This window comes from Coffea arabica, chromosome 9c (genome assembly GCF_036785885.1).
Source record: "Coffea arabica cultivar ET-39 chromosome 9c, Coffea Arabica ET-39 HiFi, whole genome shotgun sequence".
NCBI lineage: Eukaryota > Viridiplantae > Streptophyta > Magnoliopsida > Gentianales > Rubiaceae > Coffea > Coffea arabica.
Window position 1 is genome coordinate 37929119 of NC_092326.1, and position 18530 is coordinate 37947648.

General features: G+C 36.4%; 3 protein-coding genes across 3 annotated transcripts; 2 read left to right on the forward strand and 1 right to left on the reverse strand.

Annotated features, from left to right (window-relative positions):
• Positions 1–1180: 1180 nt before the first annotated feature.
• Positions 1181–3497, forward strand: LOC113708143 (subtilisin-like protease). The gene has a single exon (XM_027230611.2). The coding sequence runs from the start codon at positions 1211–1213 to the stop codon at positions 3482–3484; it is 2274 nt and encodes a 757-aa protein (XP_027086412.2). The 5' UTR covers positions 1181–1210; the 3' UTR covers positions 3485–3497.
• An 8905-nt stretch (positions 3498–12402) lies between these two features.
• On the forward strand, positions 12403–15222 carry LOC113707664 (subtilisin-like protease). The gene has a single exon (XM_027229945.2). It carries the CDS (start codon positions 12448–12450, stop codon positions 14707–14709), a length of 2262 nt encoding a protein of 753 aa, XP_027085746.1. The 5' UTR covers positions 12403–12447; the 3' UTR covers positions 14710–15222.
• A 486-nt stretch (positions 15223–15708) lies between these two features.
• Positions 15709–17398, reverse strand: LOC113707997 (uncharacterized). The gene is made up of 2 exons (XM_027230420.2): positions 17181–17398; positions 15709–16736 (listed from the first exon to the last, which is right to left on the reverse strand). The coding sequence occupies exon 2, from the start codon at positions 16652–16654 to the stop codon at positions 16007–16009; it is 648 nt and encodes a 215-aa protein (XP_027086221.1). The 5' UTR covers positions 16655–16736; positions 17181–17398; the 3' UTR covers positions 15709–16006.
• Positions 17399–18530: the final 1132 nt, after the last annotated feature.

The following is an 18530-nucleotide window of genomic DNA, read 5'->3' on the forward strand; positions in this document are numbered from 1 at the left end:
CAGTAGCTTTTTGGCTGTTTGTATCAATTTTAGCCAAGGATGATATCACTTGGTTGAAAATAGTTTCCAACCCCTATTCAGCCAAGATTGCCATCAATTTGTTGGTTGTATAATTTTTTTTTTGATAATAAAACATATTTCATTAAAGGATTACTGGAAATCGTCCAGCACAATTGAGATATATTGCTGCCCTGATGGCAGATAAACATGCACTAAAATTATAGATCTGCAATTTAACAAATACGTAAGTTCTGAGAAATTAAGGACAGATAAATTTGAAAAACATTTCATCATAGAATAAGTCGCTGCAGCTCTCTTTGTGTATGCTGTAATCGTCAGATCTGCTAATCAACAGTTGTAAGGTCCAATAAAAGATGGTGAGATCTGCCGAGATTGATCCAAATCTGAAATATTCCCTCAGATCTGCTATCCAACTAGTTCAAGTTCAATACCGAAAGTGAGATCTGATGAGAAGACTAAAAAAATTGTAGATCTAGCATATAGATCTAAAAAAAAAACTCCAAGATCTGAAAAAGTAAAGAACAAAACTAAATAAAACTCTCACTAAGATAGTTTAGGAGAGACTAAAACTCTCAATAGGACACCCTAGAAGAGAAGAAAACTCTCACTAGAATAACCTAGGAGAGACTTTATTGAATGGAAGGAAGAGCAAAGGGTTGGTTGTATAATTTGTACTGCCTACAATGTGAAAGGTTATGGCTTCCAAAATAAAGGGTTCTCATTTCATGATAGAACTGTACATGTTATAATGACAATCCAAAATAGAATTTCTCGCTGTTCTAACTTGTAATTTGAATTGTTATGGAAAAAAAATATATGATTTGACCATTGAAAACCATTAGAAGAAAAAATAGTAAATGATTCTTTGAAAAGTCCTGAACCAAGGAGGAGAATGTTTGTGTAACTTCCGGGGTAGCTTCCCAGTTCCCACCATCAGCCAGAGAATTACATCCCATGCTTCAGGAATGGGACTGAAAATCTAATATAGTAGTTTTACAAATAAAATATTGGGGGCACTCCCTATAAATATGGCTGCAGCTTCCCATAATTCAGACACCACAACCAAATCATACATTAAGAACTTCCTTATCCAACTACGTACTTTTGATTATTTTCTTCCTCTGTCAACTGATAGTCTTCAACCCAAGATACTGTCCAATTAGTTGATATCTTCCTGGATATTAACAATATGACTTCATTGCATATTCTTACCCTGATGATACTGGCCATCACTTTTTATTCATTGCCTATCTCTTCGCATGATTTGCATGGACAAACCATTTTAGAGACTTACATTATCCATGTTGAGTTGCCTGATGACATTGATCAAATTTCCACTGCAGATTTCAGGTCAAATGAATATCTTGAAACTTGGTACAACTCTTTTTTACCAACAACAGCTACTGCAAGCTCAAATGAAGCAAGTCCTCGCATTGTTTATTCTTATCGCAATGTTTTCAAAGGATTTGCTGCCAAACTATCAGCTGAGGACGTAAAAGAGATGGAAAAGAAGCCTGGTTTTGTACTAGCACGAAAACAGAAGATGCTGTCTCTGAGTACCACCCACACTCCTAGCTTTTTGGGGCTGAATTTGCAACAGAACTCGGGGTTTTGGAGGCAATCAAACTACGGCAGAGAAATCATCATTGGAGTGGTGGACACTGGGATTGTCCCTGACCACCCTTCGTTCGATGATGAAGGAATGCCTCCACCACCTGCTAAATGGAAGGGGAGGTGCGACTTCAATTCATCAGTTTGCAACAACAAACTGATAGGAGCCAGATATTTCCACGATGGGAATGGTTCGCCATTGGATGAGATTGGCCATGGTACTCACACAGCAAGCACAGCTGCTGGAAACTACGTCAGAGGTGCAAATGTATTAGGCAATGCCAATGGAACTGCAGTTGGTATTGCCCCTCTTGCTCACTTGGCCATGTATAAAGTATGTACACCAGATGGATGTTCAGAGAGTGATATAATAGCTGCTATGGATGCTGCTATAGAAGATGGGGTTGATATCCTTTCCATTTCTCTTGTAGGAGGGGAAGATCAGTTTTATGCAAATAGTGTATTGCTAGGAGCATACAGTGCAATGCAAAAAGGAATTTTTGTCAGTTGCTCAGCAGGAAATGATGGCCCATTTGAAAGTTCTTTATCCAATGAAGCCCCCTGGGTCATGACTGTTGGTGCAAGCACCATTGACAGAAACATAAGGGCAACTGCCGTGCTTGGTAACAAGCAGGAATTTCATGGCGAGTCACTATATCAACCCAAGGATTTTCCTCCCGCATTGCATCCTTTATTCTACCCTGCAGGCATGAACCAGAGTGATTTGGACTCACGATACTGCAACGCAGCATCACTGAACAAGACTGAAGTGGAGGGAAAGATAGTGGTTTGCCATGTTGGAGGTGATCTTACAGGAATTGAAAAGGGGCAAAACATCAAGGATCTTGATGGTGTTGGAATGATACTTATTAACCCAGAGAAGGATGGTTACACCACTTTCGCTGATGCTCATGTCCTTCCTGCTACCCTTTTAAGTTATGCTGATGGACTCAAGGTCATGGCCTACATAAACTCAACGAAGTCACCTGTTGCAGCGATCTCTTTCAAAGGAACTGTCATTGGACACAATCATGCTCCAATGGTCGCTTCTTTTTCTTCTAGAGGTCCAAGCCGAGCAAGCCCAGGTATTCTGAAGCCTGATATAATTGGCCCTGGCGTAAACATTCTCGCCGGTTGGAATGAATCCATCGAAAACAACACGAAATCAAAACTGAACTTCAATGTGATCTCGGGCACTTCAATGTCTTGCCCTCATTTGAGTGGTGCTGCAGCACTTCTGAAAAGTGCTCATCCTAAATGGTCTCCAGCAGCCATTAAGTCTGCGATAATGACCACAGCTGATCTTGTGAATCTTGCGAAGAACCCCATTGAGGATGAAAGGCATCTTCCAGCAAGCATTTTTGCAGTTGGTTCAGGCCACGTTAATCCGTCTAGAGCAAACAATCCAGGGCTAATATATGACATTGAACCAACAGACTACGTGCCATATTTGTGCGGTTTGATGAATTACACTGACAAGGAGGTCGGTTTATTAACACAAAGCAAGGTGAACTGCGCAAAAGAATCAAGCATACCTGAAGCACAGTTAAACTACCCTTCATTTTCAATCATTTTTGGATCACCTGTTCAGAGGTACACAAGAACAGTTACCAATGTTGGTGAGGCTAAATCCACGTACAACGTTAAGGTTGTTGCACCCAAAGGTGTTAAAGTGACAGTGGTACCTCATACTCTCAATTTCTCAAAGGTAAATCAGAAGTTGACATATGAAGTTATCTTTACTCGATTGGAAGCGGCCGCTGAGGGGATTGTGTCTCAAGGGTCTCTTTCTTGGAATTCTGCAAAGTACTCAGTCCGGAGCCCAATTGTTGCAATTGTTAATGGGAATTAATAGGGATAACACCAAGTACTAATTGTATTACTTGCTTTTGATTTTTTTTTTCTTTTTCTAGTATATTCTCCTTGCTACGCATATGCGGTCCTTGTTGGTGAATTTTGCTGTTTAAGAATCAAGATATGTTGGTGACAATCTTATAGTGTTACACTAATCTCTTCAGATGTTTCCTCTGGTTGTATTGCTTGTGCTTTTGCGGAATCACTCGAGTATCATCCAAACCAAAATTAGTACAGTATCAGAATATTGTTTTAATGTGATGCCGTCAACGATCTAATGTAGATAGCTGGAGGGAAGGTAGACACCTCCAAGATCTGAAAAGTTATAATTCCAACCCTTAAAGATTTAGTAAAAATTTTACAAAAAATCCTAAGTGATAACCTGGGTTTAATTTAAATAGAAGCTGGTCAAGCTAAGCTCCACCTGTGACTTGAACAGTAGAATTATATGCACATTATAAATAACTAAAGAAAAGGGGGGGGGGGGGGGGTTTGGGGTGTTAAAAATATTGAGATACTACCAAGAACTGTGTAAATAAAAGATCCTTCTATTCTAGGACCTCGAGCACAAAATATATGGGTTTAGGTTACTTTTTCTGCAAAAGTGCGTCTTTTTTTCCCTATAAAATTTACAATTTAGAGGTGTATATTACTTCAGAGTTTTATAGTAGATCGACCAAAAAAACATGTAACTGGTAATTTCATCTTAATGCAAATATTCCTTAGAATGATATAGATCTGTTCTGTACTGTGTTAGTAAGTTCGAATGCATTAACCAATTATTTAATGCTTCACTAATATACCATAAGTATATTATCTTAGATTATATATCCAGATTTTATGTTTGTTTTTTTGGCTTGAAACATTTACTATAACTATGTGGGATAACCTAGCACCCAATAAAAGAAGCCTACTGCAAAACTAGATCCATGAAAGACCAGTCGTTGCATTTTCAAGACTCATGATAAATACCTACCAAGGTACAAATGCATGTTTACAAAAATAAAATAAAATAAAATCAGCTAAAATGATTCCTAAATCTATATTTTCTTATACAATAAAGGACGAGGTACAGCTCATATAAAAACATTGGACATTGACATTGATATCTCTTCTAGTTCTTGCCCTTATATAAGAAGATATGCATGTAGGAATTCGTTTTAGCTCATTTTTTGTGTGTAAACATGATTTGTTCCTTGGTCGGGCTTTTTCTTGAGTCTTGAAATTGCAACTATTGGTTTTTCATGAATTTGGTTCTGCGGTGGACTTCCTTCATTGAGTGCTAGATCATCTCACATAGTTGTGGTAGATATTTCCAACCTTAAAAAAAAATTAAAATCGAGTAATATAATCTAAGATAATATAATAATTAATGGTATATTAGTGACGCACTAAGTAAATTATTAATGAATTGGAACTTACTTTTTATTTATAATTATTAGAGCTTGCCTACAAGTAACTTTATTTTTGATAGTATGATTTTACTTTGTATACAAAACTTAAAATATCTAGATGTTCATATAGTCTTATAATGTAAAAAAAACTTTACATTTAGAAAAAAAATTTAATACTTCAAAAACTTAATTACCTATTAGTATTTCCTTTTGCAATTGAGGAATGTTTTGGTACTTACAAGCAACATTGTGTTTGCTTATATCATCTTTGACCTTGCTTACAATGATATGGATATTAATAAAGTGCTTGCTTATTGGATTGGCGGTAGCACTTGATGTGAGATATGTGTTACAGCGTTTAGTATAAGATATGTGTCGTTTGGATTGGCGGTCGCATTTGATAAATTATTGCTTTTATTAATTTCTTGTACTTTTTGTACCTTGTTGTAAATGTGAGGTGTTACTGTGAAGCTTAGAATTAAAAGATTTTCACTTACAAATTAAAGTCTTACACGAGCATACAGATAATCATGATATCAAAGACATTAAAGTAAAATTAAAATAAAAGGGGAAAGTTGACAATAAAATAAACATCTAACTATTTCATAAAGTAGGTAGTGCATCCAAGGCCCAAGAAAGTGTTGCTGGGGATTGACGTCCCCAGCGTGCATGTATGCAATTTAAAGCCTAAGACTGCAATTAATTAAATTGTTGGGTTCCATGTGTCAAAAAATTTACATGATAACTTATGCAAAAAAAAAAAAAAAACCACGTAGTTTCGGATCTCATGTAAATTTGAAGCAAGAATTTAGAAACTTTTTGTTTCAATACAAACATGCTTAGTTGCGGCTTTTCTTTGTGGGTTTTTTGTTGCTAATCCAATCATGCATTTTGTAAAAGAATATAGAAGAATGTAAAAGGATGAAAATAATACATTCTTTTGTGAATAATGAAATCGCATAAATAAAAGTATTCTTTAAAAAAAAAAGAAAGAAAGAAGACTTGCTTCATCGTCAATGAAGATCAATCTCTTCATTCGTGGCTTTTGGTTTTTCCACACTTTTGCACATGTTCAAAGCGTAAGAGTATGAGGTTCATTGTTGAAGAGTTATTTGTGTTGGTCTGGGATTTGAGTGGAATAATTGATGCTTGTGAATACATTTTCCTGCATGGGTTTTTCAATGAAAATCAATTATCTATATACATTCATGATTCATGAATGACAAATCAATATTTCCGTGGAACTTATTAATTGATTACAAACTCAGAAAGATAAACATGTACTTGAAGTGAATTGAATTCATTAATGGCCTGACTAAGCTAATTAATGAAAAAGGCAGGAGTCTATAAGTCTTCAAGCATCAAGTCTAATCAAAGCTACATTAGTCAATTACAACTGCAATAGAAAACCAACTCCCATATAAGAATATCCATTCAAAAATTAAAAGGAGAAAAGGAAACAAAAAAAAAAGGTTAATCGGGAAGTGTAGCTCAAAGAAAGTGAAAACGAAACCTATAGTTATTTAATTAACCATGAGGATTAGGTCCAAGAATGGGACATGCCTGAATGCTATTTTGAAGTTTGTACGTGAAACTGAATTCTCCTGGATCGCTGTAAATAGATGTATTGCATTGGATTTGATTAAACTTCTACTGCTTTAAATCTCCAATTATTAATAGTTAATAGAGTTCTTTGAGTTGTGTTAGGGACTAAACCTATATACTTAGTTCTTTAAATCTACAATTAGATTGAGATCAATTGCTAATAGAGTTCTTTGTGTTGTCCAATTATGCAGACATTAATGGGTAATAAAATTCATATTAATTGCTAATTCGTAATTGATGCGACTAATTGAGTTTTATTGCAAATTTTGTATCAATGGATTTGTCAATTCGTCGAACACGTTTTCCAGCAATTTTTTTTTGTCTAATACTTATGAGGGCTCTTTTCTCCAGCTGGGCGCAGGGGGAAGAAACCTGATTTCCTGCATTGCAGGATTATATAAGTACATGTAATTCATATCCCTGATGTAAACCAGGCCGTTGCAGTGGCATATGAAGTCAACATAATGGCCATTATCGGAAAATGGTAAGTGCTGTAGATCAGTTGAGGGGACGTCATGGATTTGACTCCAGGGTTGGATGGATACACAGTTAAGTAAGGGGGCTTTCAGTGGCTTGGAACATGTCTGAGCCTGATGAGGAGAAGTTTGCTGTTTTTGGCACGGCTAAGATGAACAGCTATGAAGTTGGGGCTTTTGATCAAAGCATACCAAGATTTACAGCCACTTCACCATATCAACAGAGATTTCACTGGGAAGTGCAGTAGAACTTCAATCAACAAGTCTTCAGGGAAATCCATCGTGTGCCATGAATAATCTTGTACCATGAATAATCTTCCAGCATGCCTTGAAAAGAAAGCTAAGGTAAAGCCAGAGATGTACATTTTCAGGAAAGTGTAAGCATCAGATGACATGAAAATTTGATTTGCTGTGCTCAAACCTTGAAATTGACTAGGAAAATTACACCCTGCTGATGCAAAAGGAACAGGCTTAAAATGTATGGGAGTCAATTTAGCTATTTAGTCTTAGCTACTTGATTCCTTGTATTCCCCAAAAAAATTAAAAAAATAAAAATAAAAACTAACAACCAAGTTCTTGGCTCGCCAACCCCAATTAACAGGCCTACTTTGCTTTAAAAAAACAACATGGCTTGCCCATAGAAGAAGAAACTAATAGTTGGTCACTTGTTCTCTTGATTGAGATCAAGCTTTCCTTGAAAACGACAAGGTCCAGACACGGGCCATACTGATTAGAAACATCGCACTTCTTGTTGGCTAGGGGTAGCAAAATCAACTGTTCTCGGAAGGTTCTGCTCACAAGGAGCTCATTCTTCCCAGAAAACCACTGGGCTCAGGTCTCCCTGCAGTCCAGGTTCAATCAAATGCGCGCTTTTTGTCCAAGATCCCTTTAACATCATATTACTTCATCACCCGTATATCTGTATAATCTTCTCCATTTCTCCTCCATGTTGAGATTAAGGCAAGGGATTATTTTAGAAGATCAAGATAAGGAGGAATAATCACGTCCACAACTGCTGCATCAGGCAATCCTATGTTTTGGACTACTTCACTGTTCATTTGGGAAGAAAATTCCACTTTTTTCCCTTGCTGCTCTATCAAATCCGCTCCAATGCATTCGTCCATCAAGTAACACACAGTAATCTGGACCGCATAAAGCTGGAAACATGGCATCTCTCTCTCCAAGAGTTAGTACTGAGATTGTACACATAAGCTTTAAATAGAGAATGAATTTTAGTTACATGAAACCTTCTCTCAACCAATATAACAACTTTGTAATCTTTAATATCGTGATCTCGACCAAATCCCCTCAAAATCTGGGCATACATAGACTCTGTAAAGTGTCCCAAGTGCCAGGGACAAGGAGGAGTAAGCCTAACTTCTCTAAATGCTGGATTAAATATGTGCATGTCAAACATATCCTTGACGTAATACAGACAGGTGCAATGAAATATGATGTCAACATAATAGCCACTGTTACAAAATGGGAAGTGATTTAGATCAGAGGAGGGGACATCAAGGGCTGATTCTAGGTTTGAATGACAAATAATTAGGGGAATTTTCGTGACTCCTGAGAGGCAAGCACTGGATGAGGAGACGGTCGTCATTCTTGGAATGATTAAGATGAATGGGTATGAAGTTGGGACTTTGGTTCAAAGCACGCCAAGATTTACAGGCACTTTTCAATAACATCAGGGATTTCACAGGTAGGCGCAGTAGAACTTCTATCAACAAGTCTTCAGGTTATAAATCCATCTTCCTTTTCTCCATGTTTTAGATCAACAAAAGATTACTACAGAATTGAATAGTATGATGACTTTCTTTGTTTTATTTAACTCTTGAATCTCATCTTTCATCACTGCAGCACTAATAATATGTCGATAAATGACTCAAAAGAAATAAAGACGCAGCAAAATTAAAGGAAAATGGAGCTCAAAACCAGTTAGGATCTGAACTCAACCGACCAAAAACTTTAGGAAACTCGCAAGCCAATTAGACTAGACAGGAAACTAGAAGCTAACAATATTGACGTGGTTTTTCAGGAACTCTATCCAACCAAAAAAAAGAAAAGGGACTACACCATGCAAAGGCATAATCAAATTAATTAGCAAATAAAATTAAATTGTAATAAAATTATACATATTTTGAGGTCGATGAAGTTAATTCTAAAAGAACTCGAACAACTTATGCCATATCACTGTTGGAGTTCAATTTCCTGGATCTAATTTACACTTGATTGATATAATCTAGAATCGGACAGAACTGTCTAACGTGTACTACTTGACTATTCTAATTGAAGCCTTAAATAGTCCAGGTTAAAATCATTCAAACTCAATTATTAACCAGCTAGCAAACAAGCGTAGCAGTATATTTTTAGACTAAGTAGTCAGTGCTTGATCATCAGCTATGTATATGGGTCCTATATGGTCACTTTTTATCTTGATTGAACCAAATCTTCCTATTTATAAATCACAACACCGACCGAGATTATCCCTTGTCACGTTGTACAAGGAGCTCACTCTTCCAACACACTAGAGGTCCATTGTCGCATCGGATTGTCCAAGATTTCCAGGGACTGATTTTGTTGGCCTTAGATTTTTCAAGATGCTAATGAATCAATATTAGCAAAAGCTACCATTGGATAGATAGTAAATCTAGACTTCTTTTGCTTACTGAAGAATTTGATATTTAGGTACAAGAGCTTGCAAATGAGTACATCAAACAGCTGATATCAGAATCTGTAACTCACGAGGAATGATCATATAGGCAACACCATAAGCTAAGTCGTTTCTTGACTGAGGAGGAAGAAAAAAAAGTTAGTTTCCTCCATCCTCTTTTCTTTGGTCCTTTGGATTAAGTGAATAATAACAAAACGAGAGAGGAGCAAGAAAATTAGACTTAACAGAGTTCTTCTCATGCAGCGCAGCACTGGTGTCAACGAGCATTTACCAAATCCAATATCTTAAACCAGTAAGATTGATTTCTTGGATGGTTTTGGTATCCATCACGTCATGATATTGTTCCAGGTTTCATTTAGATTAGGGATTTGACAGTATGCTCACTTGCTCAGTATTCTGCATCTCTCCAAGCAAGCAACCTTATTTTTGGAGGTCTTCATATCCTACAATCATCGCCATTGAGTTGGTCCCAAGTTCCACATTTTTATTTTACCCCAGGTTAAAAAAAATAAAAACAAAGAAAATTGGAAATTTAAGTTCTTGAGCTTAAACTCCTTCACTACCCAAAAGTTTTTGGAAAGAAAATAACTACCTCTAAATTTAAAAACTAACTGTGTAGTAGATAAAAATCAATTTATTTGAGCATGTATATGATAAATGCTAATAGAATTTGTCTATGCCAACAAGAAAAAGAAATCTAATTGCGAAAACACAATGAATCTTAAACGTTTGGATAGGAGATTATTTGGAGTAATATTTTGAGAAAACATTATAGCACTTTTCGCGATATGAAGTATGTGAGATGAAAAAAATGGTTGAGAATATAAAAAAAATGATATGAAAACGTATTTGTGATGCAATCAAAAAAAAATTTTAACAAATAAAACGCTATCAGAACACACTCATGCATGTCTGAGAAGTCACACCTGCAATAGTTACTAAGAACTGATAAAAAGAAAGTGTATAAAGGAAAAACAGAAAACAAGGGGAAGAATCTTAAACACAAAAGCGAGAAACACGTTTGAAAGATCCAGTTTGATAGACGTTTCAATAAAGTCCAATTTTCTTTTTTTATTTCGATCACAAAGTGGTAAGCAGGCCCCGAGTGGTCGGTTTCATACATCTTTTTTATGATGCAGACTTTAGGGGGACAAAAAAAAAGGTAGCATTTATTCATCAGTAGAAATTCCATGTTCAAGGTATGCATTCAATGACAAGGAAATTGTAAACTTTTTAGACATTCCAAAAGCCTAACTCACAAGCTTCACATAGAGAAAAAGACAGATTTATCATGGGAATGTCGGATTAATATAAGAATTTTTTCTTTTTTAAGTTGCTTAGCAATAGGAAAGGGTTCTTAGAGTCCTCCCTGCGAATAATTTCAAGACTTCGAATCCTGGAGTCTGATGGTTGAAAATGAAAATGGTGTTGAGGGGTGTGGGAGCTTAAAAAAAAAAAGAAATTGATGTACCAAAGATCTTTTCAAAAGTTAATTTCGATGCTTTGGATTTAAAAGTCTTGGAAAGGCACAACTTGCTTTTGAAAAAGTTCCTCCAGGAGTCATTGAAACTAATTTTTCAAAGTTAGAAGGAATTTAAAAGCGTATCAGATGCAAATGACAACTTCTCTACAGAATTTTCCAATCAGACAAAAACTAGAATCAACTTTTATTAGTTTCAAGTTTCAACACGAACTGATTCTTAGATAACATGACTCAAGTCCTATAGTAGACTATGTCAACAACTTCGCATAGAACATTTATAGGGGCAATTACATTATGCTTATTCCGGGAATGATGCCAACTCTGCTTTTAGAAAACTTTTTCTTTTCTATAGTATGCCTTTATTCTTATTAGAACTTGTCTTTTATGGAAATAGTTCTTGAACTGCTTAAAATCATCCAAGCATCCAATACAGTGCCAAAATTATTTTGGCTTAAAATATCAGGGCTTAAATCTGTTAAAAAGAATTGTGGATACATGAATTATTGAAATTGATGCTTATTGAAAGTTGTACTACATAATTATATTATAACTAAAAAGTGCCTAAGTGGTATTGAGAGGACAAATTGCAATGTCACTTCCCTTAAAAGTGATGGAATAGACAGTTGCGACACTTATCAGCCCACTAAGAAATACATTGTTGACCATACAAAAAAAAAAAAAAAGAGTTGGTCATGGATTCTCATGAAACAAAAAGAGTACCAACAGACGTTGATGCAAGTGAGCATCCCTTAACCATGAGATCTTGAGTTCGAAATCTATGGAAATGGATTGTAAATTATTTGAAATATTTTTACTGTAGCATTTTTTGTGATGTGATGTATGTGAGATAAAAAAGTAATTGAAAAGATAAAAAGATGTATTGAAAATTGTAATGGTGATGTAAGCAAATATATTTGGACAAATAATCTCCTGTCCAAACACACGAACGTTGGGAGAGCTTCCCTTGCAAGGGGCCCAACCCGACTCAAACAAGATAAGTCGCAGACCGTAAAACGGATGCCGATACCTGTGGGTTATACCTTAAAAAAAAATGAAACAAAAAGAATAGAAAAAATATCGTAACATATGTAACGAATTTGTCTTTTACATTCCCAAACTACAGGAACTAGACCAAAGAAAATCTTGTACAAGCAAAATATCAGGGTGGTTTTGTTTATATATGCAACAACATTTTCTGAAATTCAAACACCACAAGGTTCAAAACCAAATCATCATTTCCTGGTCCAAATAAAAATACCTCTTCCTCTGAACAGCAACTAATTGAAGCAAAACTTTCTCTAGATACTAAACATTTTTCCTTTCTGCATGGAAAGTTTAATGCATTTTCTCATCCTGATTTGTGTGCTAACCAACTCTCATTCGGAAATTGCTGCAAATGAATTCCAAGAGCAGAGCAATTTAGAGACTTATATCGTCCACGTTGAGTTACCTGATCCAGATGATGCTGAATATGGCACGAATGCCATAACAGGTGAAGATCTTGAAAGTTTGTACAACTCTTTTCTGCCAACAACTGCTACTACTGCTGCAATCTCAAATGCAACACTTCCACATATAGTTTACTCCTATCACAATGTTTTCAAAGGCTTTGCTGCGAAATTGTCAGCTGAGGACGTGAAAGAAATAGAAAAGAAACCTGGTTTCGTATCAGCACGGCAGCAAAAGCTACTATCATTATGTACAACCCATACTCCTAGCTTCTTGGGGTTGCATCAAAACTTGGGTTTATGGAAGGAATCAAATTGTGGTAAAGGTGTTATCATTGGAATCTTGGACACTGGGATAGTGCCAGACCATCCATCATTTAGTGATGAAGGAATGCCTGCACCACCTGCTAAATGGAAGGGGAGATGCGAATTCAATTCGTCAGTTTGCAACAACAAACTGATAGGAGCAAGATATTTCCACGATGGAAATGGTTCTCCATTGGATGAGACTGGCCATGGTACTCACACAGCAAGCATAGCTGCTGGAAACTACGTCCAAGGTGCAAATGTATTTGGAAATGCTAATGGAACTGCAGTTGGTATTGCCCCTCTTGCTCACTTGGCAATGTATAAAGTATGTACAGCAATTGGTTGTTTTGAGAGCGATATTCTAGCTGCAATGGATGCAGCTATTGAGGATGGGGTTGACATTATTTCTGCCTCCCTTGTAGGAGGAGATTATCAATTTTATGCAAATAGCTTATTGCTAGGTGCATATAGCGCAACGGAGAGAGGAATTTTTGTCAGCTGCTCAGCAGGAAATGACGGTCCTTCTAAGAGCTCTTTATCCAATGAAGCCCCATGGGTTCTAACTGTTGGTGCAAGCACCATTGACAGAAACATAAGGGCAACTGCCGTGCTTGGTAACAAGGAGGAATTTCAAGGCGAGACAATAAATCAGCTAAAGGATTTTCCACCAACTTTATTTCCCCTATTCTACCCAGGCAAGAACCAGGACGATATTAAGTCTAAATATTGTGCCTCAAAATCCCTAAATAACACCGAAGTCCGAGGAAAGATTGTGGTCTGCATTGATGGTGGTACGATATCAGGAATAGAAAAGGGAGAAAACATCAAGGCTGGTGGTGGTGTTGGCATGATCCTCATTAACCATAAGAATGATGGTTATACCACATTTGCTGATGCTCATGTTCTTCCAGCAACCGATTTAAGTTACGCTGATGGATTGAAGGTTATTGCCTATATAAACTCCACAGAATCACCAATGGCAGCAATCTCGTTCAAGGGGACTGTCTTTGGAGACAATCACGCTCCAATGGTTGCTTCATTCTCTTCTCGAGGCCCCAGCCGAGCGAGCCCTGGTATTCTGAAGCCAGACATAATTGGCCCTGGTGTAAACATTCTTGCTGCCTGGCGTCACTCCATAGAAAACAACACTAACACAAAATTCAATGTACTCTCTGGCACTTCAATGTCTTGCCCTCACCTCAGCGGCGTTGCTGCACTGCTCAAAAGTGTTCATCCTAATTGGTCTCCAGCTGCTATTAAGTCTGCAATCTTGACCACTGCAGATCTAGTGAACTGTGCAAAAAACCCCATTGAGGATCAGAGGCACCATCCCGCAAATATTTTTGCCACTGGTTGGGGCCATGTTAACCCATCTAAAGCAACCAATCCGGGTCTTATTTATGACATTGACCCGAAAGATTACATACCTTACTTGTGTGGATTGAACTACACCAACCGGGAGATTGGTATACTCTTAAAACGTAAGGTAAACTGTGCAGTAGAGTTGCGAATGCCAGAAGCGCAACTAAACTACCCTTCATTTTCAATCATTTTTGGATCACCCGTTCAAAGGTACACAAGGACGGTAACTAACGTTGATGAAGCTAATTCAACTTACACTGTTAAAATTATACCACCAGCAGGTGTCAATCTGACAGTCGAACCTACTACTCTCGGTTTCTCACAGGCAAACCAGAAGTTGACATATGAAGTCACATTTACCCTAGTAGCATCACCGGCTAAAAGTAGAGTGTCTCAAGGATCTCTATCATGGACTTCAACAAAGTTCTCAGTCAGAAGCCCCATTGTAGCAACTATCAATGGAAAGTAGGGGCTTTAATAGAGATCTCTTCTTCTTCTTTTTTGGCTGTTCACAAGTAACTTGCAGTAAACAAAAATTTTCAGGAATACAAAATATTGTGTTTCATATACAGTAACAACATCAATTTGTAAAAAATGTATATCAACTACAACTTATCCTAAGATTTCTTATACACTGGTTATGTTAAAAAGTTAAATGTGAGACCTGGGTTGCTTCTTGCATTAATTTGTTGAAGCACAAATTAATGGCCAGAAGGGATGGTTACCACCCTAACCAAACCAAACTGATCAACACAAGTTGTTGACAGTATGTAAATGCTTTGTTCAAGCAGTACTTGTGATTGCTTAGTTGCCTAAATTCAACTTACAGAAAGAGGCTAAGCAAATTTATTGCCTCAACTTACAGAAATGATCTCCTATTCCACGCACCCAAAGGAAACAAGAACAACCATCATAATTTATCACTACATTGTATTTGTTCATTCCTAGCTTTGACATTACACTATCTTTTCTAAACCAGACTGATATCAAACAATTCCATCATTTCCAGATTCAGATACAGCCAAAAAATTATAACGAAAGATAATGAAGTACAGCATCCATTAGCACAAACAATGACAATTAGAACCATAAAAGCTATAACATCAAGCACCCTGAAATAGGAGACCATAGAAAGCATATAAATGGAGAAGAAAGAAGAGGAGCAAAAGAAGTCCAAAGCATGCTTACAGCAAGACAGCTAAATCCCACATGGCGGACAAAGTATCTAGTTTTTATGTTAGTTGAATCCATCAAGTGACTTGATGCTTCCCACATAGTGCTGCTATCTTGAATTTAAGCTAAAGTAGCAATTGATAAAAATATTGCATCAAATCATGCAGACCATAGAGCAAGACATAGAGGTCTGCAGAAGTGTATTCCTCCGAGCACATGTTGCCTTCAATATTGTCATGTTGTACTGACCAAAAAGAAAGGATGGAAAAGAGTGATGTAGCAGTGAAGAAGTATCTGTGAAACTGCCATTTTTCAAAGATTGATCCCAATACCCAAAATAAAGGATGAGACACGTCTGACACAAAGATGAAAAGCTAACACCAATTAGGTAAATCACATGTTCAAGAAACCGAAGCTAACTATGAAGTTTTGCTCTTTTTTTTTTATCTTAAATGACAAACTACAAAAAAAAAAAAAAAAAAAAAAAAAAAAAAAAAAAGAGTTCAAAATCCAACTATAACTTTGCCTTTGACAGACATCATCAGATTCATAAACTTTCAAAGATGAACAAAAATGCCAGTTTCATTCTCACTTCACTCCATAACAACTTTTGCCCCAACAGCTTTCATCTTCTCGATTATCTGCTCTCCTTCTTCCTTTGACACTCCTTTTTTAAACACTGCAGGCGTCTTCTCCACTAAATCCTTTGCTTCTTTAAGTCCCAAGTCAGTGAAACTCCGAACCTCCTTAATGACCTTGATCTTTGAAGCTGCATCATAGGACTCCAGCTTTAGTTCAAAAACAGTCTTCTCTACTTTCTTCTCTTCCTTGGCAACTGTTGCTGGTCCCTTCATTGACACTGCACCCATACCAACGTCTCCAGGTTTCATGACCCCCACAACTGGAGGCTCCTTCATACCCATCTTTTTCATCATTATTGAACCAAGCTCTGCAACTTCAACCAAGGTAAGCGACGATATTTCATCAACTAGTCTCCATACCCTCTCTGTTGGAGGACTACGATGTTCCGTAGGATCAAATGTAGCAGGATCATAATCAGCCGGAAGCCTTCTTTGGTCGACTTCTATTTCCTCCACACCTTCTTCGTCTTCTTTCAATGCAGGCTGAGCAAACCCGCGAGCCATCCCAACCGAGTTAACTAATTTATGCACAGGACAGAAAAAGGGCTTCCTAAAAAGTTCATAAGGCAACTGATGCCTTAACCGCGAGAACAAACTCATTTTGTAATTCAGTAGTATCCGCTTTTACAGGATTGACTTAGAAACTACCCATTTGATTCTCCAAGACCCATAAATCAACAGCCTGTGCATTCAACTTTAAATCTTTATCAATCAATCAAATAGGCATTTAATCAAACACATAGATCACAAAAAATATGAGCTTGGAAAAGCACGCAAGCATTACAGTTTTAGAAAAGGATTATGACAAATTCGTATCTGAAGGCCTGAAATTTAAAAAATAAATGTGTTTGGATAGAGTATTATTTGAAATATTATTTGAAATAATTACTGTAATATTTTTTGTAATGTGATGTACATGAGATAAAAAGTAATTAAAAATATAAAAAGATGAATAGGAAAATGTATTTATGATGCAAGCGAAATATTATTTAGAATAATATGAATATCTAAACACATGTATATAAATGCATATCCACGAATTCCACCGAGAAGAATATACAAGCATTGCAAATAAAATGCGAAAAACCTTGTCTACACTAAACTGTGAAAGATATAAACTGCTTACCACTAGGTGGGAAAAGCCACCTCGGTAGTGGTCGGTGGTGCAGAGGAGAAGGGGCAGCGGCGGCGTGGCGGAGAGAGATGGTTGTTTGGGTGGTGGAGAGTAGAAATGGTGGCGTTTGATACTGATACCGCGCTAGCAGAATTGGGACTGAGTTCTGTTTGCTTAGAGGTTTAGAGCCGGGTATACTTGGTGATCAGTGAAGGCTTCGGGTCAAAAGTGAGTGAGTGTTTGAATTTGCAAGTTCAGTCCTGAATCTTCTCCTTTTTAGTCATCTGGCCACAATGTTTTTCAAAAGTTTTCATGAACACAGACAACTATATAACTAGGCCTCAGGAGTCAGGCCAGAGAAATAATAACAATAATGAAAAAAAAGTTTGAGATTTCGTTTAAAATCCAAAAAATCGTAAGCTTCAAAAATTTTGCATTTTGGGCTGAGATTTGTTATTACTGTCAACTTAACAGCTATAAGTTTGAGACTTGACAATCCCTTTCGATTATTATGAATACAATATAACAAAAAATAAAAGCAAGACTTCTTTTAAGGTCTTCATTGTTTGAAAGTAAGACTTTACGTATTATTATAGGGCCTCCTTACGTTTAAACAACAGAACTGTTGATGTAAGAGAAATTGGAAAATCTTCAAATAAGTTTTCGTTTGTGTGTAATTTTGTTACTTAACAGTATCAAGTTCCGTTCGGAGTTTGTGGTGCTTTTGATAAAAAAGCACTTTTTAAGATGTTTGATAAATATCATTTCATAAACTTTTGATGTTAAAAATACTTTTGGCAAAAAACTAAAATTTGATATTTTTATAATTGCTTTTGTGTTTTAAAAAATAAAATATTAAATTTAATCATTTTGTTCTACGTTATGAACTAAATAAAGAGATAAATATATTTAAAGAAATTTAAAATTACACATTATCCAATGCAATAAATACTTTTTAAACCATGTATCCAAATAATATATTTAAAAGAATTTAAACACTTAATAAGTGATTTTATTAGAAGGTCTACTAGGAATAATATCTTTTAATAAGCTACAACAACTGCAAACACGCCCTTAATGGCTTCACACCGTGAATTTTTTCTTCTAGATCATCCAAGTTTAACAATACCTCAAAAAGACAGTTATTCAATCCTACGAAACTGAAAATACGAAATGTCACCTAAATTTCATTTTGAATTTTGTATACTCCATTGTAAATTTCCACCAACAATTTATTTCAAAAGTTGCCCTAGTTTCTTCGAAATTTTGATATGACGCGCTTAGTCAAGGAAACTGGCTTCAATTCTGACGATACTAGTTAAGGAAACTGGCTACATTCTATATGCAAAATAAAACTCTCTG